At 40.4% G+C, this 26,219-nt stretch overlaps 1 protein-coding gene across 2 annotated transcripts in view; it reads right to left on the reverse strand.

The window, feature by feature from the left end:
* Positions 1–26,219, reverse strand: part of LOC126484606 (ralA-binding protein 1) — a 124,660-nt gene that overhangs the window by 91,028 nt on the left and 7,413 nt on the right. For both annotated transcript variants that reach the window (XM_050108185.1, XM_050108194.1), the window contains exon 3: positions 7,138–7,276. In XM_050108185.1, coding sequence (XP_049964142.1) covers positions 7,138–7,276 — 139 coding nt within the window. The remainder of the gene's footprint in view (positions 1–7,137; positions 7,277–26,219) is intronic.

Raw genomic sequence — 26,219 nt, forward strand, 5'->3', positions numbered from 1 at the left:
CGAAACTGAGAAGAAGGAACATAAAAGGGGCAAAATAAACTGAAACTGACTTGTGTGGTGAGCTACAATAAGTCAATGTTGATAAACCAGACATGATGTTAAGTTCTGTACAGTGCATTCGAAGGACAATGAAGTGGTACAAGAAGGCCTCCTTCCAGTTCACTGGCTTGTGTGTGCTAAATCCAAAAACAATTTTTGAAATTAAAAAGAAACAGAAAACACCACTGGCAAAATTACAGTTGGAACTAACCTGCCAGCTGCTGGATAAATTTCATGGACAAACATGTAAATTGGGATCCCACAGACAGCAAAGCAAGAAACTCCATTTTGATTGAAAAATATACAAGTACATTATCCATCATTCCTTGGAGAAAGAGGAGATTCCCCTGAAAGGCTGTGTAGTATGTGCTGCCAATTCACAGTGGAAAATGACACACATAAGGTGCAAAAAGTGTGATGTTGCCCTTTGCATGACTCCAAGTTTTGAAAAATATGACACATTAAGGAAATATTAGGTGCTTCCAGTAACGTATGTATCAGGAAAAAGAAAGTAAAAATAAGCAAAATGGGGGAAGAAAACAAAAAACAGGTTTTTAATTCAAAGTCAATGGCAGTCGAAAGCCAGCATAAAAAATAAGGATGGGAAACCATAAAACTAAAGCAGAACATGACAAACAGAAAGAGAAAACAGTGAGCAGGAAGCAGGTAGAATCATATTTTTGAAATTTTATTAGAGAATCAAGCTTAGGCTTTAATTACAAATGAACAAATAGGCTTATTGCAAATTAAGTTATATCAAAATTTTCCTTGTTTAATTTGGCATCAGGCTATACAAGACAATTTGCTTCTGAAGTTCAATTATCATTATTTATTTACAATTAGATTAAGAATTGTTTTTCTAAGTTTTGGGCATCTTTCCTATGATCTGCTCACTTATAAAACTATATATCTTGAAACGTATTTGTCCGATGTTTATGAAATTACATTGAGTTAAAGGCAAAAATACTGGTAGTGTGAATCTCAAGTTACAGAATTTTTCAGTAAGCAGAATAAAGTTTTTATCATTTTTCTAGGATACTATTTCCTCAGTTCATGATAAATGACTAATAAAGCATGAGCTAGTTTTGATGCTCTCTTTCGTGGTTATCAGAAACTGATACCACTAAGACCTTCCAGTTTAATACTGATACTATAAAGTGTATTATCGAATATTGGTTCTATATGTGCTGGAACTTACAATTAGCTGACAGTAGTGTTCCTTGCCATAGGCAGCAGTGGTCATTGGCTGATCAGCCCCCCCCCCCCCCTCCCTTCCCCCCCCCCCCCCCCTGAAAGGTACACAACATGTTCACTCTTGAAGCCAGCCAGGCAGGGAAGACACTCAGCCCTCATAACCGCAAAAGGGTTAACTAACTGTTTCAAATGGCTATCAGTGAAAAAATATGTTCAGATGTAGGCTCATGTGCGTAATCAATGCCAGTGCTGCAAGGTGGGATGCCATGTTCATGCAGATATTGGACACTTACCTGTGTCTCCAGTGAGGTTCAGTCACATATACATCGACATCGTTGGCCTTCTGACCTCTTTAGAAGGTTAAAAGTACCTCCTCATGGCAGTTGACAGATGCACAAGATGGGCAGAAACTATACCAGTGACAGAAATGACTGCTGAGACAACTGTTAAAACATTCATCACAAACTGGTTAGCATGCTTCATCTGTCCTCTTCATATTATAACATACCAGGGCCGGGAATTTGTGTCCAATCTGTTCAACAAATTGTCTAAACTGTATGCTGTCCAACACCAGCAAATTAAAAGTTATCATCCTGCCAGAAACGAATGGTTGAAGGGTGGCATAGATTTTATAGGCTGTCTTCATGTGTCATGAAGAGAAGTGAATGGAAGCACTTCCTCTGGCTCTTTTAGGACTATGGAGGCTTTATAATTCGGACATTGGTTGCTAAAATGGTATATGGAGGCCCATTAATGATAGCAGCGGACTACCTGACACCTGCACCAGTGCAATACCAGGCGGAACTATCACTGCTGGTACAGCAGATTCAGGAGGATGTCGGCCACCTGCTTCGTGCCTCAGCAAACACCCAGGGCATTAGTGGACTGCTCCCATGTCATGCTATGCAGCGATGTAGTTCAGCCCCCATACACTGGGCCTTAACAAGTGTTGGAATGCGGGTATGACATTTTGGAGTTTGCAAAATGGCAAATGTAGCAAAATATCTGTTGAAAGAGTGCTGGCGTGGGTCATACCATTGACTCCTTTGAACAGCATGCTGACGACCAAGGTTACACAATGCCCTGACACACCCATGCAGACCTCCACTACAGGTTCAATCCCCAGCTGCCAAACAATGGCCAAGTGTTCAGCCACTCCTACAACTGCACGAGTGTCAGAATCAATTGACCACAAAAGACCCAGATGACAAGCAAGGTTCAATACATCCCAAGTGCTCCACACTATTATCAGTGGGGGTGGGTATGGGGACAAGAGGAAGGGGAGGGCAGGAGAGGGTGGTGGGTAGTAGGGAGTTGTTTGTTCACTGTATGATAAGTTTATTCTTGTCAAGTTGTGTTCCTATTGATTTGCTAAATAAAAGTTACCATCATTATAAGTGGGTGTTCTTTTCACATGCAATGTGAAATAAATAATTGTTACACCCCCATGAACCATGGACCTTGCCGTTGGTGGGGAGGCTTGCGTGCCTCAATGATACAGATAGCCGTACCGTAGGTGCAGCCACAACGGAGGGGTATCTGTTGAGAGGCCAGACAAACGTGTGGTTCCTGAAGAGGGTCAGCAGCCTTTTCAGTAGTTGCAGGGGCAACAGTCTGGATGATTGACTGATCTGGCCTTGTAACACTAACCAAAATGGCCTTGCTGTTCTGGTACTGCGAACGGCTGAAAGCAAGGGGAAACTACAGCCGTAATTTTTCCCGAGGACATGCAGCTTTCCTGGATGATTAAATGATGATGGCGTCCTCTTGGGTAAAATATTCCGGAGGTAAAATAGTCCCCCATTCGGATCTCCCGGTGGGGACTACTCAACAGGACGTTGTTATCAGGAGAAAGAAAACTGGCGTTCTACGGATCGGAGCGTGGAATGTCAGATCCCTTAATCGGGCAGGTAGGTTAGAAAATTTAAAAAGGGAAATGGATAGGTTAAAGTTAGAAATAGTGGGAATTAGTGAAGTTCGGTGGCAGGAGGAACAAGACTTTTGGTCAAGTTAATACAGGGTTATAAATTTGGAATCAAATAGGGGTAATGCAGGAGTAGGTTTAATAATGAATAAAAAAAATAGGAGTGCAGGTAAGCTACTACAAACAGCATAGTGAACGCATTATTGTGGCCAAGATAAACACGAAGCCCATGCCTACCACAGTAGTACAAGTTTATATGCCAACTAGCTCTGCAGATGATGAAGAAATTAATGAAATGTATGATGAGATAAAAGAAATTATTCAGGTAGTGAAGGGAGACGAAAATTTAATAGTCATGGGTGACTGGAATTCGAGAGTAGGAAAAGGGAGAGAAGGAAACATAGTAGGTGAATATGGCTTGGGGGTAAGAAATGAAAGAGGAAACCGCCTGGTAGAATTTTGCGCAGAGCATAACTTAATCATAGCTAACACTTGGTTTAAGAATCATGAAAGAAGGTTGTATACATGGAAGAACCCTAGAGATACTAGTAGGTATCAGATAGATTATATAATGGTAAGACAGAGATTTAGGAACCAGGTTTTAAACTGTAAGACAGTTCCAGGGGCAGATGTGGACTCTAACCACAATCTATTGGTTATGAACTGTAGATTAAAACTGAAGAAACTGCAAAAAGGTGGGAATTTAAGGAGATGGGACCTGGATAAACAGAAAGAACCAGAGGTTGTACAGAGCTTCAGGGAGAGCATAAGGGAACAACTGACAGGAATGGGGGAAAGAAATACAGTAAAAGAAGAATGGGTAGCTTTGAGGGATGAAATAGTGAAGGCATCAGAGGATCAAATAGGTAAAAAGATGAGGGCTAATAGAAATCCTTGGGTAACAGAAGAAATATTGAATTTAATTGATGAAAGGAGAAAATATAAAAATGCAGTAAATGAAACGGGCAAAAAGGAATACAAACGTCTCAAAAATTAGATCGACAGGAAGTGCAAAATGGCTAAGCAGGGATGGCTAGATGGCAAATGTAATGATGTAGAGGTTTATCTCTCTAGGGGTAAGATAGACACTGCCTGCAGGAAAATTAAAAAGAGACCTTTGGAGAAAGGAGAACCACTTGCATGAATATCAAGAGCTTTGATGGAAACCCAGTTCTAAGCAAAGAAGGGAAAGCAGAAAGGTGGAAGGAGTATATAGAGGGTCTATACAAGGGTGATGTACTGGAGGACAATATTATGGAAACAGAAGAGGATGTAGATGAAGATGAAATGGGAGATATGATATTGCGTGAAGAGTTTGACAGAGCACTGAATGACCTGAGTCAAAACAAGGCCCCCGGAGTAGACAACATTCCTTAGAACTACTGACAGCCATGGGAGAGCCAGTTCTGACAAAACTCTACCATCTGGTGAGCAAGATGTATGAGACAGGCGAAATACCCTCAGACTTCAAGAAGAATATAATAATCCCAATCCAAAAAACAAAAAACAAAAAACAGGTGTTGACAGATGTGAAAATTACCGAACTATCAGTTTAATATGTCACAGCTGCAAAATACTAACGCGAATTCTTTACAGACGAATGGAAAAACTGATAGAAGCTGACCTCGGGGAAGATCAGTTTGGATTCCGTAGAAATGTTGGAACACGTGAGGCAATACTGACCCTACGACTTATCTTAGAAGCTAGATTAAGGAAAGGCAAACCTACGTTTCTAGCATTTGTAGACTTAGAGAAAGCTTTTGACAATGTTGATTGGAATACTCTCTTTCAAATTCTGAAGGTGGCAGGGGTAAAATACAGAGAGCGAAAGACTATTTACAATTTGTACAGAAAGCAGATGGCAGTTACAAGAGTCGAGGGACACGAAAGGGAAGCAGTGGTTGGGAAGGGAGTGAGACAGGGTTGTAGCCCCTCCCCGATGTTATTCAATCTGCATATTGAGCAAGAAATAAAGGAAACAAAAGAAAAGTTCGGAGTAGGTATTAAAATCCATGGAGAAGAAATAAAAACTTTGAGGTTCCCTGATGACATTGTAATTCTGTCAGAGACAGCAAAGGACTTGGAAGAGCAGTTAAACGGAATGGACTGTGTCTTGAAAGGAGGATATAAGATGAACATCAATAAAAGCAAAACGAGGATAATGGAATGTAGTCGAATTAAGTCTGGTGACGCTGAGGGAATTAGATTAGGAAATGAGACACTTAAAGTAGTAAGGGAGTTTTGCTATTTGGGGAGCAAAATAACTGATGATGGTCGAAGTAGAGAGGATATAAACTGTAGACTGGAAATGGCAAGGAAAGCGTTTCTGAAGAATAAAAATTTGTTAACATTGAGTATAGATTTAAATGTCAGGAAGTCGTTTCTGAAAGTATTTGTATGGAGTGTAGCCACGTATGGAAGTGAAACGTGGACGATAAATAGCTTAGAAAAGAAGAGAATAGAAGCTTTCGAAATGTGGTGCTACAGAAGAATGCTGAAGATTAGATGGGTAGATCACATAACTAATGAGGAGGTATTGAATAGAATTGGGGAGACGAGGAGCTTGTGGCACAACTTGACTAGAAGAAGGGATCGGTTGGTAGGACATGTTCTGAGACATCGAGGGATCACCAATTTAGTATTGGAGGGCAGCGTGGAGGGTAAAAATCGTAGAGGGAGACCGAGAGATGAATACACTAAGCAGATTCAGAAGGATGTAGGCTGCAGTAGGTACTGGGAGATAAAGAAGCTTCCACAGGACAGAGTAGCATGGAGAGCTGCACCAAACCAGTCTCAGGACTGAAGAACACAGCAACAACAACCATAATAAAGCTAAAGTGGGAAATGGAACTGTGTTTCAATAAATCCTTGGCTCTGGCACCAGACATGAAAAAAAAAAAAAAAAAAAAAAAAAATTTCACCTCTGTGTCAGTTCACTTGGTCTGGATATTCTGACAAGCCTTAGACCAATAATTATCCATGTTTCTTATTAATTTCTATAGAGCCATTGTAAATAACTTATCAATCAAAACCAGTTTTGACATAGAAGATTTTGCACGAGTATTTGACTGCATTTAACTTTATTGTTAAAATGAATTCTACTTTATTTTGGCACAACAATTATTGATGCATGTATAATACTGTAGACCTATCTCTCCAGAGATTGAAATAGGCATGTCTGACTGAATGAGCATACTTCTACATAATAAATCAGAATCTGATCCTGTGGCTAGTGTTTTTCTGGCTCTCCTACTTTGCAATGAGAGTTGATGGTACAGATTACACTACGACAATAAATTTTAATTGATGGGAAACTAACCATAAGAATGTTTCACTGAAACTGTGTGTGGTGCACCATGAAGTGAGAAAATCATTACTGTAAAATGTCTAAGAGATAGTAGCTTATTTGGAAAATTGCTGACTGGAGTGCTTATTTGCAATTCTCCAATAGTGATGCAAAAAGTCAAATTTTTTAGTTAGCGTTCAACAGTATTCAACTGAAGGAGTCTCTTAATGAATTGAAAATAATCACAATGAATGTCTGAGCAAAGAACAAAGCCAAGAATTAATTATTTTGTCTTCATCCTCTTCACCCCTGGGTCGGTCTCTCAAATGTGAAATTGTTTAAGCATTCCCAGATATGACAGGAAGGGAAATCCTATATTGGTCAAAATTGATTCACAAAGTGACCACATGACCTATTTTTATTGCCTTCATCAGAGTGTATAGTTATACAGGTGCCACTATTAATAACTATTTTCTGCAGAATTCCAGCAACACCATCTGATTTAAAATGTGAGAGCTACAGCAGCAGAATTGTCTGTCTAAATAAAATTCTTTGGTTAAAAGTAATACATCGAACATGTTTCCAGAAGATAAATTTGAAGTTATTAGAATGCTTCTGTAAATTTACAAGGTTCATCACACAAAACAATCAAATATTTAAAAAAAAAAAATTTTCCAAATGCAAAATGAATTACTTTATCTCAGGATCCTCTTCAGGTGAACTTTCTCCTTCCAGTGCTGCATATCCTCTGTCTTTTTTTGAGTCTTTCTTATCTTTCCTTTTACCAATCAGTAAGTCTTTTTTTGAAGGGCGCTCGTGTGCTTCATCGCTGACTGAAATGTAAAAAGAGGTACAATATTTTTCAACCTGTATCTACCAAATTAAATTCCTCTTAATAAGAATCAAGAACCATTTCGTAAGTTGTCCTAACACAAAGATGGATAAATCAGTACAGATTCAGAGCACTTGATACCCTTGGGTAACAAACGATCCCCAAAGGCAGGAGAATCAGAAATGGTCAACAGTGATGGGTATAGTGAGAACTGTTGTATTAAAGACACATACATACATACGTTCATTTATTGTATTCCATAGATCCCATCAGGCAAGACAAACTTCAAGGCTGTGGAATGAGTCAAGGCATACATTAACAAAAGGCAAGCTATATACCGTATCAACAATAAACTGTCACTACACTACTTCATGCTATTCATGATTACGTCAGCTAAATTTAATTAAGTAAATTAGATTGAAAATTGCCATTTTGAAACAAGCTACTGCACGCTCAGTTACACTAAATTCTTGCTAGTAACACTTATCCTGAGTCCTACATACAGTACTTGACTACTTGTCAAGCAGTTATAGAATGAACACTTCTAATTGTCATGTAGCTGACAGAAATTTTCAGTCCTTGAATCTAAATATTCAGATGATTTGTAGAAAGAGTAGCAAATGAGATATGCTTTAACTTTAATAGTGATCAGTAGGAATTCCCAATTGATTGCTTTATATTAGATAGAAGAGTGTTGAATACTGAAAATTAGTTTTGCATTTCATTTTGTGATTCTGTAAATCACAGTTCAACTCAAGCTCATTTTTACTGACAGCAACAAAACTATTAAAGAATAAATATGTTGGGGAGTATGTATTTAAGATTTCCAAGATCCTTAGACAATTTTCTTACTGTTCACTGAATAAACAGTTTATTTACTTTAGGTGCACTGCCCCCGAAGATAATTCCATGAAACAAGAGGGAGAAAAATTATGAAAAATAAGCCAATACCTCTGTCTTCAGGTCAACACAATGATATAAGCTTCTTAGGGCAAAACACACTGAACTGAGCTTCTTGATTCCTTTATCTCTGTGTTGACTCAATTTTTAGCTTGTTATCTAACTAGATCACAAGGACAACATTATGAAAAGGAGAGACTGCTACTCATTGTATGGCAGAGATGTTGAGTTGCAGACATGTGCAATAAAAAGACTACTAAACACATAAGCTTTCAGCCAGAAGGCCTTTTCCCAAAATAGGCAACACACACACACACACACACACACACACACACACACACACACATTCATGCAAATGCAGCTCACACACACAACCACTGTCTCTCTGTCTCTGGCTGCCGGGGCCAGACTTAAACAGTGGCCATGTGCATGTGAGCTGCATTTGTGTGTGTGTGTGTGTGTGTGTGTGTGTGTTTTGTCCATTTCAGAAGAAGGCCTTCAGGTGGAAAGCTTATATGTGTAATATTATTTTTGTTATGCCTGTCTTTGACTGAACATCTCCGCTATATGGTGAGTAGCAATCTATCCTTTTTATAATATTGTCGCAGAAGAAGCTGAGCTGCACCGTGGTGTAGTGCTTATGAAGCTAAAATGTTGCATGGAGGGTCGAGAGTTCAAAACTCATTTGGACTGTACAATTTTAATTTCTATATTCGGTTCGAGTACATTCTAGAAGTGTCCACAAATGTCAAGAACCATTTTAGTGTGATGTTCTGTAGCCATATATATACACTATATGCGTTCTGGCTGGAGGCAGTGTGCTCTGCACTCTTGTATGTGTAAGTGCTGAATAAACCTTCGTTAAGTGAAGTTAGGGTTCGTCACTCATCTAATTACACCTTCTTCTACATGAAGTTATTCTGGTGGAGGTGCCGGGTATTGGAACTTGTGATAGCACACATTATTGATCACACAGTGGCTCCCATAAGGCCACGACAGAGCCGCTGTTTATGTGGCGAGAAACCTGAGTTTGAGCCATATTCAACAGATTGCAATCTATCGGAGTCAGAAGAAGAAGAGGACGTTACAATGACAGCAACTGTATGCCACCACATGAGACATCCTTCCGGGTTCTCTGGTGACGATGGCCAAGATCCAAACAAGTGGCTGAAGGTATATGAGCATATAGCCAAATTTAACAAATGGGATGACACCGTGTGTTTGGCTAAGAATCTTTTCTACTTGGAGGGCACTACCAAGCAATGGTATGAGAACAACGAGGAGAAGTTCAAAAGATGGGAAGTATTCCAGGCACAACTGCGCAAGTATTTTGGTGACACATGATAGAAGAAGTGCAAGGCTGAAGATAAATTTAAGTGCAAGGCACAGTGTCCAAGAGACATAACAGCATCCCACATTCAAGACATCTTGGAGCTGTGTAAAATAGTGGATCCTAGAAAGGAGGAAGAAGGTAAGGTTGCACATCTCATGAAGGGTGTTGCTGAGGATATGTATCAAGCCCTACTCCTGTAGGAGGATTCAACAGCAGACAACTTCATAAAATGGTGCCAGTATATCGGGACAATGAATCAAAAAACAATTACACGAAAGAAGTTTGAACGGCTTCCAAATGTTGTACCGACGTCTGTGATGGAGGAAGCAACTGATTTCACAAGTGTTCTCCATAAGATAGCGAGAGAGGAAGTTCAGAAGGCATTTGGATTGCACAGCAAGCAAAAAAACCGAGACACTTCAAGAGGTCATAAGGGAGGAAGTGGAGCAGACATTGAACCCGACCTCTCACCCTTCATTTCCCTTTAAAACAGTGAAAAAGTCAAGACCCAAGCGGAGTTACGTTCCTACAATGTCGTATGAGGAACCTGTTTGGGCACCAAGGAAGAATGGCATCTGGAGATCCCAGGATAACCAACCAGTATGTTTCCACTGTGGACAACTGGGACATTTGGTGTGCTATTGTTGAGAAAGATGGCGGATATTTGATGACGTCCGCACCAGAATACAGCAGACCGATCTTAGTCACCGTCAACTCCGGTATGACGAGAACAAAGTAAAAGCATATGGACTATCAGACCAATTGTGTGACTGGATTGAAGAGTTCCTAGATAACAGAACACAGCATGTCATTCTCAATGGAGAGAAGTCTTCTGAAGTAAGAGTGATTTCAGGTGTGCCGCAGGGGAGTGTTGTAGGACCATTGCTATTCACAATATACATAAATGACCTTGTGGATGACATCGGAAGTTCACTGAGGCTTTTTGCGGATGATGCTGTGGTATATCAAGTGGTTGTAACAATGGAAAATTGTACTGAAATGCAGGAGGATCTGCAGCGAATTGACGCATGGTGCAGGGAATGGCAATTGAATCTCAATGTAGACAAGTGTAATGTGCTGTGAATACAAAGAAAGAAAGATCCCTTATCATTTAGCTACAATATAGCAGGTCAGCAACTGGAGGCAGTTAATTCCATAAATTATCTGGGAGTACGCATTAGGAGTGATTTAAAATGGAATGATCATATAAAGTTGATTGTCCGTAAAGCAGATGCCAGACTGAGATTCATTGGAAGAATACTACGGAAATGCAATCCGAAAACAAAGGAAGTAGGTTACAGTACGCTTGTTCACTCACTGCTTGGATACTACTCAGCAGTGTGGGATCCGTACCAGATAGGGTTGATAGAAGAGATAGAGAAGATCCAATGGAGAACAGCGCGCTTCGTTACAGGATCATTTAGTATCGTGAAAGTGTTATGGAGATGATAGATCTCCAGTGGAAGACTCTGCAGGAGAGACGCTCAGTAGCTCGGTATGGGCTTTTGTTGAAGTTCCGAGAACATACCTTCACCGAGGAGTCAAGCCGTATATTGCTCCCTCCTACGTATATCTCGCGAAGAGACCATGAGGATAAAATCAGAGAACATACCTTCACCGAGGAGTCAAGCCGTATATTGCTCCCTCCTACGTATATCTCGCGAAGAGACCATGAGGATAAAATCAGAGAGATTAGAGCCCACACAGAGGCATACCAATAATCCTTCTTTCCACAAGCAATACGAGACTGGAATAGAAGGGAGAGCCGATAGAGGTACTCAAGGTACCCTCCGCCACACACCGTCAGGTGGCCTGCGGAGTATGGAAGTAGATGTAGATGAACAAGAAGATGTGGGTGCAAGACGACGTAGGTAACCATCGCCGCAAGCTTGCTGCTGGAGAGGACACTCCCCAACATGCGGATCTAGGTCTCCATTGCCTTTTAGAAGCTCCAACTGATTACCTAGCCACTGCAACTTGGAAAACTGAAGGGTGCGACCATCCTTGGAGGTGAGGCCGCCGAAGAGAAAAATCCTCCGCCATCGGTCACTACAAAAATGATAGGAAATTATGTCGATATCCTCATGGATGGCCGACCAGCCCAAGCTCTTGTGGACTCTGGAGCATCATATTCAGTCATTTCAGAGAAGTACCATTGTCAGTTGCAGAAAACCGTATTCGTCAATAATAAAACATCTCTGCTGAAGGTGGCTAGTGGGAAATATGTAAAACCTACACGAAGATGTACCATTCATGTGGGTATAAGTGGCCATACACAGCCCTTAGAATTCATTATCTTACAAGAGTGTAGTTATGACGTCATTCTCGGATGGAACCTTTTGAAAGCTTCTCAGGCAATTATAGATTGTGGTCGCTTGAAGATTATGCTAGACGAGATGAGATACTGTGGACAGGAAAATGCCCATCCGAGTGTGCGGAGACTATGTGTGCTGGATGAAGTGATCATTCCTGGCAGTCAGCACTACAAAGGTAACTGTCACTTGTCATGCCATGCATCAACCCATGGATCTTGTAGTGGACTATAAGAGAAGCATACCACTGAAGACTGACTTGGTCATCTGAGCCTCTGTCATCTCATTTAAGAACAGATTCGGTGAATTGTGGAGAACCGCAGATCCTTCCAAGACAAGTGTGCATAGCAAACACTGAGCCATTAATTGAAGAACAGCCGAGTGTCATAGAAACCTCTCATGCCGAGTATGTGGGCAAAATTAGCACTGCCACTATGAGACAAGATCTTGTAGATCAACCATCACCAGATTTCACTAAGGAACGACAGAAGAAGGTACTTGCCATTCTTCAAGAGTTCTCTGAATGCTTCAATCCACAGGTGAAGAGTAAATTAGACAAACTGATGGTGAAGCACCGGATTAGCACTGGAGACCATCAACCAATAAGCCAGAGAGCATGCCGTGAGTCAGCAACATAACGTCGAATAATTTGCGACAAAGTAGAGAAAATGATGAAGAACTACATCATTCAGCCTTCGCAGAGCCCATTGTCATCACCAGTGGTCCTCGTCAGGAAGAAGGATGGCAGTTGGCACTTTTGTGTTGATTACAGGAAGCTCAATAAGATAACTAAAAAGGATGTTTACACTCTTCCATGAATTGACGATACACTAGATTGTCTGAAGGGGGCTAAGTTTTTCTCAACCTTGGACATGTACTCAGGATACTGGCAAATCAAAGTAGATAAGGCTGATCTTGAAACTTCCTAGCAGATTAAAACTGTGTGCAGGACCGAGACTCGAACTCGGGACCTTTGCCTTCGCAGGAGAGCTTCTGTAAAGTTTGGAAGGTAGGAGACGAGGTATTGGCAGAAGTAAAGCTGTGAGGACGGGGCATGAGTCGTGCTTGGGTAGCTCAGGTGGAAGAGCACTTGCCCGCGAAAGGCAAAGGTCCCAAGTTCGAGTCTCGGTCTGGCACACAGTTTTAATCTGCCAGGAAGTTTCATATCAGCGCACACTCCACTGCAGAGTGAAAATCTCATTCTGGAAGGCTGATCTTGAGAAAACTGCATTCATAACCCCTGAGGGCCTGTATGAGTTTAAGGTGATGCTGTTTGGTATGTGTAATGCACCAGCAACTTTTGAATGGATGATGGATAATCTTCTAAGGTACCTGAAGTGGACACTGTGTCTTTGTTACTTAGATGACTTTATAGTGTTCTCAGAAACATCTGAAGAACATATAAAAAGACTGAGGGCCATTCTTAAGTGTCTCCAACAAGGTGGACTGAAACTTAATCCAGGAAAGTGTCTTTTTGGATCAAAAGAAATCAAAATACTTGGACACCTTGTGTCAAACGAAAGTGTGCAGCCAGACCCAGAAAAGGGGAGATCTATAATGGAATTTCCTATTCCTAAAAGTTTTAGAGATGTGAGAATCTTCCTCAGATTATGTTCTTACTACCGTCGTTTTATCAAAGACTTTTGTAACAAAGCAAGGCCACTCCGAGAGTTATTAAAATCTGATGCTAAATTTTTTTTGGGATGGTGTTCAACAAGATTCTTTCGATATGCTGCAAAAAGCTCTAATGACTGACCCTGTACTTGGTCTGCATGATGAGAGAGCACCTACAGAACTACATAGATGCCAGCGGTTATGGGATCGGTGCTGTTCTGGTGCAAATTTTGAATGGAAAAGAGAAGGTTATAGCCTATGCTTCTAGGACACTAACAAAAGCCGAGAGAAACTACTCAACTACAAAAAGAGAATGTCTTGCTGTGATCTGGACCATCTGCAAATTTCGACAGTATCTCTATGGAAGGCCATTCACAGTTGTTACAGACCATCACTCACTTTGTTGGTTGACGGTTCTAAAGGATCCAACAGGACGACTCACCAGGTGGGCACTACGTCTTCAAGAGTATGACATTACCACATTGTACAAAACTGGAAGAAACCACCAAGATGCCGACTGTCTCTCAAGAAACCCTGAGCAAGACCATCAAGACTTTGATGAAGATAGTGACTGTCTCACAGCACTCCAGGATCTCTCTGAAGAGCAGAAGGAAGACACCAAGGTATCTCAAATTATGCTTGCCTTAAATCGGTCAGAGGGTGTGAAAGGACAATTTAAGGTAGTTAATGGATTACTTTGCAAGAAAAACTTTGATCCGTTTGGAAAGAGGTGGCTAGCAGTGATTCCTAAACACATGCGCTCAGATGTTCTACAGAAATTCCATGACATACCTGCGGCCGGACATTTAGGATTTATTAAGACATGCGATAGAATCTGCAAGAGATTTTTCTGGCCAGGTTTATTTAGGAGTGTCCGCCACTATGTGTCACACTGTCAAGAGTGCCAGAGAAGAAAGGCAGTTCTTCAGAAACCACCCGGCCGACTCATACCAATTCCACCAGCCGAAATACCTTTCCAGTGTGTTGGGATTGACCTCCTCGTATGATTTCCAACGTCTGCTAGTAGCAATAGATGGATTATTGTTTGCACTGATTATCTGACACGCTATGCCATTACAAAAGCCGTGAAAACAGCCGAAGCATCCAAGGTAGCCAAATTCATCGTGGAAGACATTGTATTAAAACGCGGTGCCCCAAGGTCATTAATTATGGATCAAGGGAAAGTTTTTCAATTGAATCTTGTGACAGAGATAAACCGTCGGTGCAACATTACTCATCACATGATGAGTGCCAACCATCTGCAAACTAACAGGCTTACTGAGCGCCTTAATAAGACCTTGGCCGACATGCTATCAATGTTCGTCAATGTTGAGCAGAGCAACTGGGATGAGGTGCTACCTTTTGTGAGGCTTGCCTACAACACCGCCAAATAAGACACCACAGGATTTACACCATTTTTTCTGGTGCATGGGCTTGAGGTGACTACGACAATGGACACTGTGTTTCCGTTACATCCTGATGACGTGAACGACGACTACATCGGCCAGGAGTTAACCAGAGCTGAGGAAGCTTGGCAGTTAGCTCGACTCTGCACACTGCAGGCTCAAGAGAACAATCACTGAAGGTATGACGCGAGCCACTGCCCTGTTGTCTACCAGCCTGGTGACCTCGTCTGGATCTTTAGTCCTGTTCGGAAGGTCGGTCTCTCTGAGAAGCTTCTGACACTATGTTGGACCTTATAAGGTAGTAAGACAGTTGTCTGATGTTACTTATGAAGTTGAAGATTTCGACCCTGACACAAGACAATGAAAGATCAGAGATATGGTCCACATCCTTCGAATGAAGCCCTAAAAGAGCCTGCAACCCGGCAACAGGCGGAAAGGTGATGAAGGGCATAGTGGCAAAAGAAGTTCTAATAAGATCACCACCAGGGAGAGAATCAGTCATCAGGAGTCGTCAGAGTATGCAGGACCGATGACTTGTTCCCGAACTAGGAGGACGTAACACCGAGACGCTGTTCTCTTAAGGAGGGAGCAATGTCGCAGAAGAAGCTGAGTAGCACTGTGATGTAGTGGTTATGATGCTATACTGTTGCATAGAGGGTCATGAGTTCAAAACTCACCTGGTCTGTACAATTTTAATTTCTATATTCGATTCGAGTACATTCTAGAAGTATCCACAAACGTCAAGAATCATTGTACTGTAATGTTCTGCAGCCGTATATATACTGTATGTGTTCTGTAGCCGTATAAATACTACAATTCGTTCCGTGCTCTTGTATTTGCATGTGCTGAACAAACCTTCGTTAAGTGGAGTTACTGTTCGTCATTCATCTAATTACACCTTCTTCTATGTGACAGTATTGTCATTATTCCATCCTGGATTTTTCATTGTTAGATCACACGGAATTTCACTCAGTGTGTTTCATTTAGTGCATGATCATTAATATCTACTTCCTGTGCTAACGAGCCACTACTGCTTGTTTGAGATCACATGATATGAATCTTTGAGAGATTAAGATTTAAATTGTTAGCTTTGAGCCAGTTGTATGCCTGTTCAGCTTTCATCTGAGCTATGTTGGCTAAAGTTGAGCTGCTAAATATCACAATACACAATAATATATCTAAAAACGAAGTGTGCGAGTGTATACCCATCCTTTTTTCCCCCCTAAGGTAAGTCTTTCCGCTCCCGCGATTGGAATGACTCCTTACCCTCTCCCTTAAAACCCACATCCTCGTCTTTCCCTCTCCTTCCCTCTTTCCTGATGAGGCAACAGTTTGTTGCAAAAGCTTGAATTTTGTGTGTATGTTTGTGTTTGTTTGTGTGTCTGTCGACCTGCCAGCACTTTCATTTGGTAAGTCACTCATCTTTGTTTTTAGATATATTTTTCCTACGTGGAATGTTTCCCTTTATTATAACAATACACAATAATCTTCTTATGAAAATATGTATGTGTAATCATGTTCTAATTTTTAACTTACACTAATCACTGTACGACGGCATGAAGAGTAATAATCACACTACAAATGGAAGTAACTTAACACAATTTTATTAAATGACAAAATCATTCGTTCATAATGAAAAAATCTTCAGTCCATAATGAAAAAATGCTTTTTGTATAGAATAATAAATCTTTAGCATTACAGTCATATTGTAAGCAATTGAAATACAGTTATTTGTAATGAAAACTTAATTGCACTAAAATTAATTGTTAAAAGGATTTATTTTATAAAATTTAGAATGGAAAAAATTTACAGTTCATAATACAGGTAACTGAAGATATATTTATACTCTCCAATGACCTCCATGTTACATGTGAAATTATTTGTATTAATCTCTTTTCATTGCAGTCTACATCAAACAGTAATTGTAATAAAGCTGAAAGTATGATGCATTGTCAAAAGTCTAAATAAAGGCTGATGACATGTCAAAGCAGTGCAGTTGTTAAACTGAGAGTCAGTTGGTCAGTAGTTGTTATTCAGTTGTTATGAGACAATTGTTGGTTGGTTGGTTGATTTGGGAGAGAGAACCAAACAGCAAGGTCATCTGTCCCATTGGATTAGGGAAGGATGGGTAGGAAGTCAGCTGAGTCCTTTTAAGCGAACCATACCAGCATTTGCCTGAAGCGATTTAGGGAAATAACGGAAAACCTGAATCATGATGGCCAGATTTGGGTTTGAACCGTCATTCTTCTGACTGTGAATCCAGTGTGCTAACCACTGTGCCACCCCGCTCAGTATGACAGTTGTGCTGGAGTTATTTCAGTAAGGCACATGTTTTTTATTAATAAATGAAGAAAACCAAAAAATCATGTGCACTGGATTTTCATCTCAAAAAGAAAAAGAGAGATTTGCTAAAAAAAAATGCAGATTAATCCAAAAAGTAACAAACTTAGGACACCTGCAGTGCACAGGAATGAATTGTAATCAAGATCAGCAATCATTGTCACCATTGAATTCTACAAGAGAAGTACACAAAATACAACTTTAATTTCCTGATATAAAACTTCTGCAACTTGCAACACAACTCGTTTAGTCACTGAGCAAAATGTAATTTACAACGAAAATTTTGAGTGAGAAACAACATGTTAAAGTTGCTTGTGTCATCAAAAATATTACAGCTCGAGATCAATATTTTATAGTCATGAGAAGGTCATTTAAGGAGGTTGAGAACAACATTCTGATTTTAGTTTTGCGTCTGTGACACAGTCTGTCCACGATACTCCTGTGCGTCCAACGGATGCAGTACACATTGCTAGTCTCAGAGGGTGCCACACACAAGCAGTCTCAGTATGGTGACACAAATAGTATGATCAGCCGCCTCATAGATGGTGCACATACAAGGAACTAGTTCAGGCCCCTCATAGATGGCACACATTTAGGAAATACTTTGTGTTCCCACTACAAATTAGCCATTCATCTGTGAATAATTATGTCTGCCACCCGAGAGAATGCTGAAAACCAAACTATTTTACGTAGCTGCCAAACAGTTCAAAGGAATACATTTGTACGCCGAGCACATGATTTAAGTCACTGCATGCCGACACTCAGCCAGTTCCAGGAGTCCTTCAGTTCTACAGTTGTCTCCTAGTTACCAACAGTGCTGACCAGTTCTAGTTGCTGGACAGTTTATGCTGTGTAATTTGCAAAGTGATAGTCAAATTGTTTATCTATTGAGAGACTGAACTTAAACTTTCAAAGTGGCAGTCCACACTGAACTTCAATTAGATTAGTTAGTAATCACCTATGGTGTTACGTTAGCTTAGGTACAAAAGTTTACATCTATGTCATGCCTTCTCTGGAAGCTAAAGATGTCTCTTATTTCAAAAAAAAGATTGTGATTGTTTCTCATATGTTGCCTAGTGATTATGTTTAAGAAATAATGCCCTGTGAAGAGTTTTTAGCTAGTGTACAAGTACGCCACTTCCATTTAGCTAAGGATATTTGTGGCAGGGGGGGTTCACTTCCTGTTACCTTTATGTTGGGTACCTACTTCAGCTGCACACAACAGATGTGCTCTGCTTTCTGTTATGCAAGAGGAATGGCATGAATGCCATAACACTTTAGTTTGCTGTATAGACTTTCATGATAAACACAATCAAGGGTTTTTCAAGATTACAAAATATTCCAACATGGTAATTTTTCTTGCTTAGTTCTGTTAGCACTCCACTGTTGCAGTCCTGTGTTGCTTCTCTGTGAATAATCCTTCACAAAAGTCAAAATGAGAGGCCATTAACAAGTTCTGTTCAGTTAAATGAGTCAGTATTCAACCACAGGCCATTTTTCCATTCACTTTTAAAATAGTTGGAAGAAGTGAAGTATATCCACAATTAAAGGTGATTTGCTTACCTCTTGTTTTATAAATGAGCGTTTCTACAGAATTTTTAAGTCCTTCAGGAAATACATCCTGAGTCACTAACAGTTTAAGGGTTGTCCCTTCAAGTCTGCACAAGATTTTAATATTCTGCTAGAAATATCAACCAGCAAAATTACTACCTATTAGTGAGCTGTTGAATTTGTAGTCTTCTTAGGTATTTTATTTTTGAAACTGTCTATTCATGACGTATGCAGTGTCTGCACAAGTAAACCTAATACATCTGTATTTGGTTGTCTAGTAGTAGGTGCAGTGTTTGCTGCCACTGTGAGGCAATAACCATCGAATTTTGTGATCAACCGTTTGAGACTGTCATCTTTTCTGTCACAGCTATTTTCTGGAAGTTCAATGACATTTGATTCACTATTTTTATTTGTTTCCATTTCTTCTTGTTTAGTTACGTTCCAGACTGTTTTTGCCTTACTCTTGGAGCGTTTTCTTTATTGAGCATAGTACACGAGTTTTGCTTTCTTTAATAACTGATCAGAGGATTTCACAATACTGTTGATAATGAAGTTTCTGTCCTGACTACAACTTGAACTCTGAATTAGAGCTCTCTCTGTCCAACAACGGTATTTTATCCCAAGAGCTATTCACTCAAGAACATCATATTTACAGCATCACTGCATCCATTGAAGAATTTTCAAATTTATGAAGTTCATTGTATAAATACTTGATGTAGAAAGTGTAGTATTTGTAATTTTAAATAAGTGTGCATAGAGATCATGTTCACTTCTATACTTACAAACTGACTTGTCCACTGTCTTAACATAAGCTGCTTTTGTAAATAACATTACCAATAAAACAAAATACAATACCCTCTCTTTGGTTTGGTTTTACTCTTATCTGCTTTAGAGGAAAACAAGTCTCGAAGAGCTCTAAGAATATGTTTAAGAAAGACTTTCATTTTCAATCCACACTATCTGCTTTATAATTTTTTTCCCCAGAGATTTCCCTGTAATTTCTTCCTAAATGCAGTGGTCAAGCCACTGTTTATGATTCAGCAAGGCAATGCCTTTCTTCTATGATGTTATGGTCAGGTAAACCACTGACTTGATTTTTACGGCTAGCTCACTGCAGGTTTTTGAGTATAACAACAACTTGTCAATAGTAGTTGCACTATGTCCGTCAATCTCCAAAGGGAATTTTAGTGTGGAAAATAATCCAAAGCTAAGCATCAAAACTTCTGATGTCCTCAATCAATACTGCTGCTAGAAAATCAAACAAAGACAATGATTCTTGCTTTGGTTGTATGCATTGCTACTTTGTTTAATACTCGCTTCATAAGAAACGAAGAGTACATTGTGGAGGTGATCTAGACTACTACATATTTATATAGGGGAAAATGTTTGGTGAGAGACATTCAGAAGAACACAAGTCTGAGGCAAGCATTCTAAACGTTCAAATTTGGCAGAATAATCACAAGATCTGAAAAGAGAGATTGAGGTATTGAAATCAAATGTGGCAACAATGATTAGAGTGGAGTGGATAGGAAAAAAATATACTCGTATTTGAGCTGTAATTCCATGATACTATTAAATGATGACTGAGGGTTCAAACTAGAAAGCTATTCATGCAAATATGTTAAAATAAGCAGCATAACAACAAAATTCTTATCCTGGAGAATGAGATCCAACTAAAGTATTTGACAAACCCCTGGAAAAGAAACTGGTTACAATTTTCAGGGGGTAATTGGTGATAAGAGGTGAAATAATCAGTGGCTGGTTAACACAGGTGCAGCATTTGCCGGGCTTTCAGGAAGAAATGGTGATGAAGATCTGTTTATAAACTAGTATGGGCAGAAATTTTTCTGTTTTTAAAATAATATTTGTGTAACTCTTACTTCCCACTGCAGATACAGTCTCCTTAGGGGCCAGAGAGAATTTTGGACTTGGAGAAGGTGCCAAATATGAAATTGGCAGTAGTGTTTGTGGTTAACATGTTTGATATGGCCAGAGGTTGAAGCAGATTCAGAAGAAGTAGTTGAGTTTCTGCAGGAGAGAGTAGACATTGTTGCTGTGAGTCCACATTATGAATATATCATCAGTGAATATGAAACAGTCAAGGAGCCTAATGTGCTGGTCAGATAGGCAGAATTTCTTTAAGTGGCATGTAAACAGATTTATATAATTATACCCCTGACAGTTCTGCTGATTTCCTTGTGTCAATTTGGCCTCCAAAAGACCTGTAATTATGAGTTAGAACGTAGTTAGACAAGCATGTTACAGGAAGAAGTTATGGTTTAACATTCCATCAGTGTTCATGTCATTATGGTCAGAGCACTCAAGTCGGCAAAAGAATTGGTTGTGTTCTTTACAAAGGGATCATCTAGGCATGCTACATATTAGGAATGAGGTGGTGGGGTTAGTGCCAGGATTTTCTGAGAGAAGTAGTGATCCATGGCAACATGACAATGGTAATGGTGAATGCTGTTGTACAACATCTATGGAGATGCAAGTGAGGAGATTATGGCAATGGTGCTCTCCGAGAGATGGTACAGGAAGTTATTAATATCTCATATATAGGAAGGGATGTTGAAGAGAAATTGAGAGAGACAAAGATAGTTATTTTTTCTCTGAGCACATTGTAACCAATCTTTAACCGGAAGATCGAAAGAGCTCGGTCTGTGGAGCTTTGGGTGCAAGTAAAATGTGGCTGAAAGGGCAGCTGTCAGGAGGAGGAAGGACGATTGATTTCCAGTCTGTGAATATCTGCTTGATCCACAACTGTGATGCTAAAATAATTGGAAAGGGAGTGGATGAAGGATCTAGGAGCTAAGTGGGGGATCAGGAATTCCTATTTACTTACCAGTGGGTGGCTGAGTGGGAGAAAGTTGTGAGGATGTAGATTATTAATGTCAAATTAATAATCTAGATAGACTGGCTATTGCCTCTGGGTTTGTGACTTGTGAATATAGAAAACTAACACTATTCAAACTTTTGTTTCAGAGTCTCCACAATGCACATTCAGTAACAGGTATTCCACAATTGATAACCAGCTGTAGCAGACAACAAATAGCTTAGCTATAATCACTGACCACTATGAGCAGAGGGGGACCTCCTAAAATAACCAAGGAACAGAATAGATGGAGTTCCTGACTAATATGCATCTGCGTCATTTCTCAAATGGGGTTTCTGGGTAGTTTAGAGGATCACATCTCCGTATACGAAAGTCTCAGTGAATGAAGGGAACTTCTTGTTATTTACTTAGAATCAAGTGTATTATTTTGCTGTGTGAGAAATACACTGAAGAGCTAGTGCCTAATACCAATGTCTCACCATCTGTCAGCCTCTCACTCTCATGCGGGGATGCTGAGTCAGTTTTTCCAACAGACAGATTTGGAATACACAGAAATACACACATCAAAAAAAGTTTTTTATCACCTCGGTTCCGAGAGTTCTGGAAAGTGTACAGAAAATTGGAAAAAGAGATCAACATAAACATCATTTCTGCTCTTTTTATTGCTCATGAAAACCACACATTGCATGTTGTACCACGACATAGTGAGACCTTCAGAGGTAGTGGTCCAGATTGCTGTACACACCAGTACCTCTAATACCCAGTAGCATGTCCTCTTGCACTGATGGAAATGGAAATGAAGTCCCATGCTTCTTGACAGAATGCAGAGGAACGACACAGGAGACCCACACCGCCGTACTAGGCAAGGTCCAAATCGAGGTGGTTTGCCGTTGCCTTCCTCCAACCGTTATGTGGATCAATAATGATGATGAAGATGACACCCAGTCATCTCAGTGCAGGTGAAAATTCCTGTCCCTGCCTGGAATCGAACCTGGGACCCATGCTGGGGAATGAGAACTTACCACGAGATCACGAGCTGCGGACTTCTTGCACTGATGCATGCATGTATTCGTTGGGGCATACTATCCACAAGTCCATGAAGGCACTATTTGTCCAGATTGTCCTCCTCCTCAATGGCGATTTGGCAAAGATCCCTCAGAGTGGTTGGTGGGTCACATTATCCATAAACAGTCCTTTTGAATCTATCCCAGGCATTCTCTGTAGGGTTCATGTCTGGAAAACATGCTCGCCACTCTAGTTGAAAGATGTCATTATCCTGAAGGAAGTCATTCACAAGATGTGCACGATGAGGGCACGAATTGTTGTTCATGAAGACAAATGCCACACCAATATGCTGCCAATATGGTCGCACTATCAGTCGGAGGATGACATTCACGTATCGTACAGCCATATCGTCAGCCTCATATAATGCCACCCCAAAAGACCAGGGAACCTCCACCTTGCTGCACTCACTGTACAACGTGTCTAAGGCATTTAGCCTGACCAGGTTGCCTCCAAACATGTCTCCTAAGACTGTCTGGTTGAAGGCAAATACAACACTCATCGGTGAAGAGAATGTGATGCCAATCCTGAGCGCTCCATTCGGCATGTTGTTGGGCCCATCTGTACTGCACTGCATGGTTTCGTGGTTGCAAAGATAGACCTCGCCACGGATGTTGGGAGTGAAGTTGCGCATCATGCGCCTACTTTGCACAATTTGAGTCGTAACACAACGTCCTGTGGCTGCACGAAAAGTATTATTCAACATGGTGGCATTCCTGTCAGGGTTCCTCTGAGCCATAATCCATAGGTAGCAGTCATCCACTGCAGTAGTAGCCCTTGGGTGGCCTGAGCGAGGCATACTGTCGACAGTTCCTGTCTCTCTGTGGCCATGTCTGAACAACATCAGTTTGGTTCTCTCCAAGACACCTGAACACTTCCCTTGTTGAGAGCCCTTCCTGGCACAAAGTAACAATGCGGACACAATCGAACTGCGGTATTGACCATCTAGACATGGAAGAACTACATGACAACACGAGACATGTACCTTCTTTCTGGTGGAATGGCTAGAACTGATCGGCTGTGAGACCCCTTCCATCTAATAAGCGCTGCTCGTGCATCGTTGTTTACACTTTTGGGCTGATTTAGTGACATCTCTGAACAGTCAAAGGAACTGTGTCTGTGATAGAATATCCACAGTCAACATCTATCTTCAGAAGTTCTGGGAACCAGGGTGATGCAAAACTTTTTTTGATGTGTGTATAACAGATCTGTGGTAGCATGGGCATGGTCTTAGTCATCTGGAAGTGTGTGTGTAGTACGTACAGTGGAAAGCGTAGAGTGACTAAATTACTTTTTAAGTTGTTAAGCCAACTTGTTCGAAGTAAGTACAAACATAAGATGATTTATTGACAACAGCACTCCACATCTTTGACACACTGGTGACCCTTCACGATGTAAGAGAAAGCCATGTGCCAGTGTGTAATGCTCCACTCTGAGCCTTAAGTGCTACTTCTTCAGCTCAGCATGGTCAGAAGGAGGTGGGGCACAGCCACACTGACAGTTTTACTGATCACAGCTTACAGCTCCCAGTACCAGACACTGAGCTTCCCACCAAATGAAGTATTTTGTGTCATGTATGTGGTAATAGCCTGCAGAGGGACTGAACAGCAAGCAAGAGGTGAAAGGGAGAAAGCCTCCTTGGTAGCCATATGAGCAGTTCATTTCCCCAGATCCCTATGTGACCTGAAACCCAGCAGAAAATTATTTCCTTTTCCTATCTTTGCAAGAAAATGCGAGGGTCCTGGACACATTGCAGCACCCTGTCCAGTGAGGGCAATAGCAGAAAGGGCACTTAGGGAACCAGAGCATATGAGAAATTTCCTGCCATGATGCAGTTTCGTCTTCTCCACTGCTCTCAGGGTATCAATTAATTCCACATAAAAAATAATCTGGGGTGCAATACTTCCTTTACCAGTTCACATCAAAAAGTAACCTGAGCCTATGTAGCAGCCGAGGGTGATCCCTACCCCACCCCTGGCTTTAGACCCTAATGCCCTCTCCCTGCAATAATTCAAGAGTATCCCTTGCAACGATATCATATGAGGTAGGATACATTTGCCATGGCTGACTATCATATGGAACTCAATAATTCTGAGAGAATATTGTCTACACTAGGTACTTGGTTTCAATTTACGTCATTCAAATTTCAGTCAAATTCTTCTCACAATATCATATTCCTCATCTCATCTTCATTTACCTCTTTTAACCTTTTTATAATATTGACTTGAAGTTCATGTCTCTTCTGTATATTTCTTGTACATTTCATCTTTCCTCTTTTCTTAGTACTCGCTTGCCACCAGAGCTATTTATATTCAGACAACTGTTTCTTGTTTCTCCATAAGCTTCTTTAATTTTCCTATAGGCAGTAACTATCTTTCTCATAATCATTCACACTTCTAAAGCTTTGCCTTTTTGCTCTACCCACTTCTAGTTTGCCATTTTGCACTTTTTGTTCATCTCAGTTGACATCAATATTCCCTCTTGCCTGTATCACTTGCTACACTTTTATATTTTTTTCCTTTCTTCAATTACATTCAATACCTTTGGAGTTATCCAAGGGCTTCTACTAGGTCTTGTCTTTTAACTATTGATTCTCTGCTGCCTTCACTACTTCATCTCTCAAAGTCGTCTGTTCATGTTCTATTGTACAACTTTCCCCGTTTCAGACAACTATTCCCCAATGCCCTCTTTGAAGTTCTAAACAACCACTGGTTCTTTCAGTTTATCTATGGTCGCGCCTCTTTAATTTCCAACCCATCTGAAGTCCATAGCCAATAAATTATGAGCAGAGTCCACACCTACCCTTGAAAATGTTTTGCAGTTTTCAGTCTAGTACTGGCCCATGTAACAAGTTGTGGCAAAATTACATAACTAACATTTTGGTGTCTGCAGGTCCTAGTCACATAAAAAAATGCCATTTCATGATTCTTTAGCCAAGTGTTAGCAGAGATAAGCTGTGCTTTGTGCAAAATCCTACTAGATGACTTCCCATTTCATTCCTTTACCCCAGCCCATGTTCTCCTATTAGCCTACTATTTTCCTCTTCTACATAAAATTACAGGCCTGTGTATCTTATTTAACTTGATTTATGGAGCATTTGGGCTTAAGTGAACTTATGGTGTACCAAGCTCTTTCACTGTATGCTACTGCTGGCAATTTATTTCTCTTGGTCATAGCCATTCAGGTGATAGCATACGGTAGCCAATGAGAAAATCTGAATCTAATGATTTGTTTTGGCAGAATATGTGAACTGATCTGTGTTTGATATGGAGAGTGGGAAGAAAACTAGATATGTTGTCAGACCCACCTGTAGCATAACCCAATGCCTAGATTAGGTTAGAGTGTGACAATTTGCTTGCGAGTTGGTGAAGCCAACAAATCGAATGGAAGGAAACTAGATGAGCTGACAGACTGACCTGTAGCAGTGTCACAGATTGAAGCGTAGCATATCATGACATATACATTCGTCATTAGGATAACCTACTTGTATCTCTTATTTTCAATTTCACCAAATGTGCCTCCATGTGGTTATTTTCTAACCTAGTCAAACAAAGTTCCAGTTATCTTTATTCACAGACCATAGGAAATTA

Source organism: Schistocerca serialis, chromosome 1, assembly GCF_023864345.2.
Source record: "Schistocerca serialis cubense isolate TAMUIC-IGC-003099 chromosome 1, iqSchSeri2.2, whole genome shotgun sequence".
NCBI classification, from domain to species: domain Eukaryota; kingdom Metazoa; phylum Arthropoda; class Insecta; order Orthoptera; family Acrididae; genus Schistocerca; species Schistocerca serialis.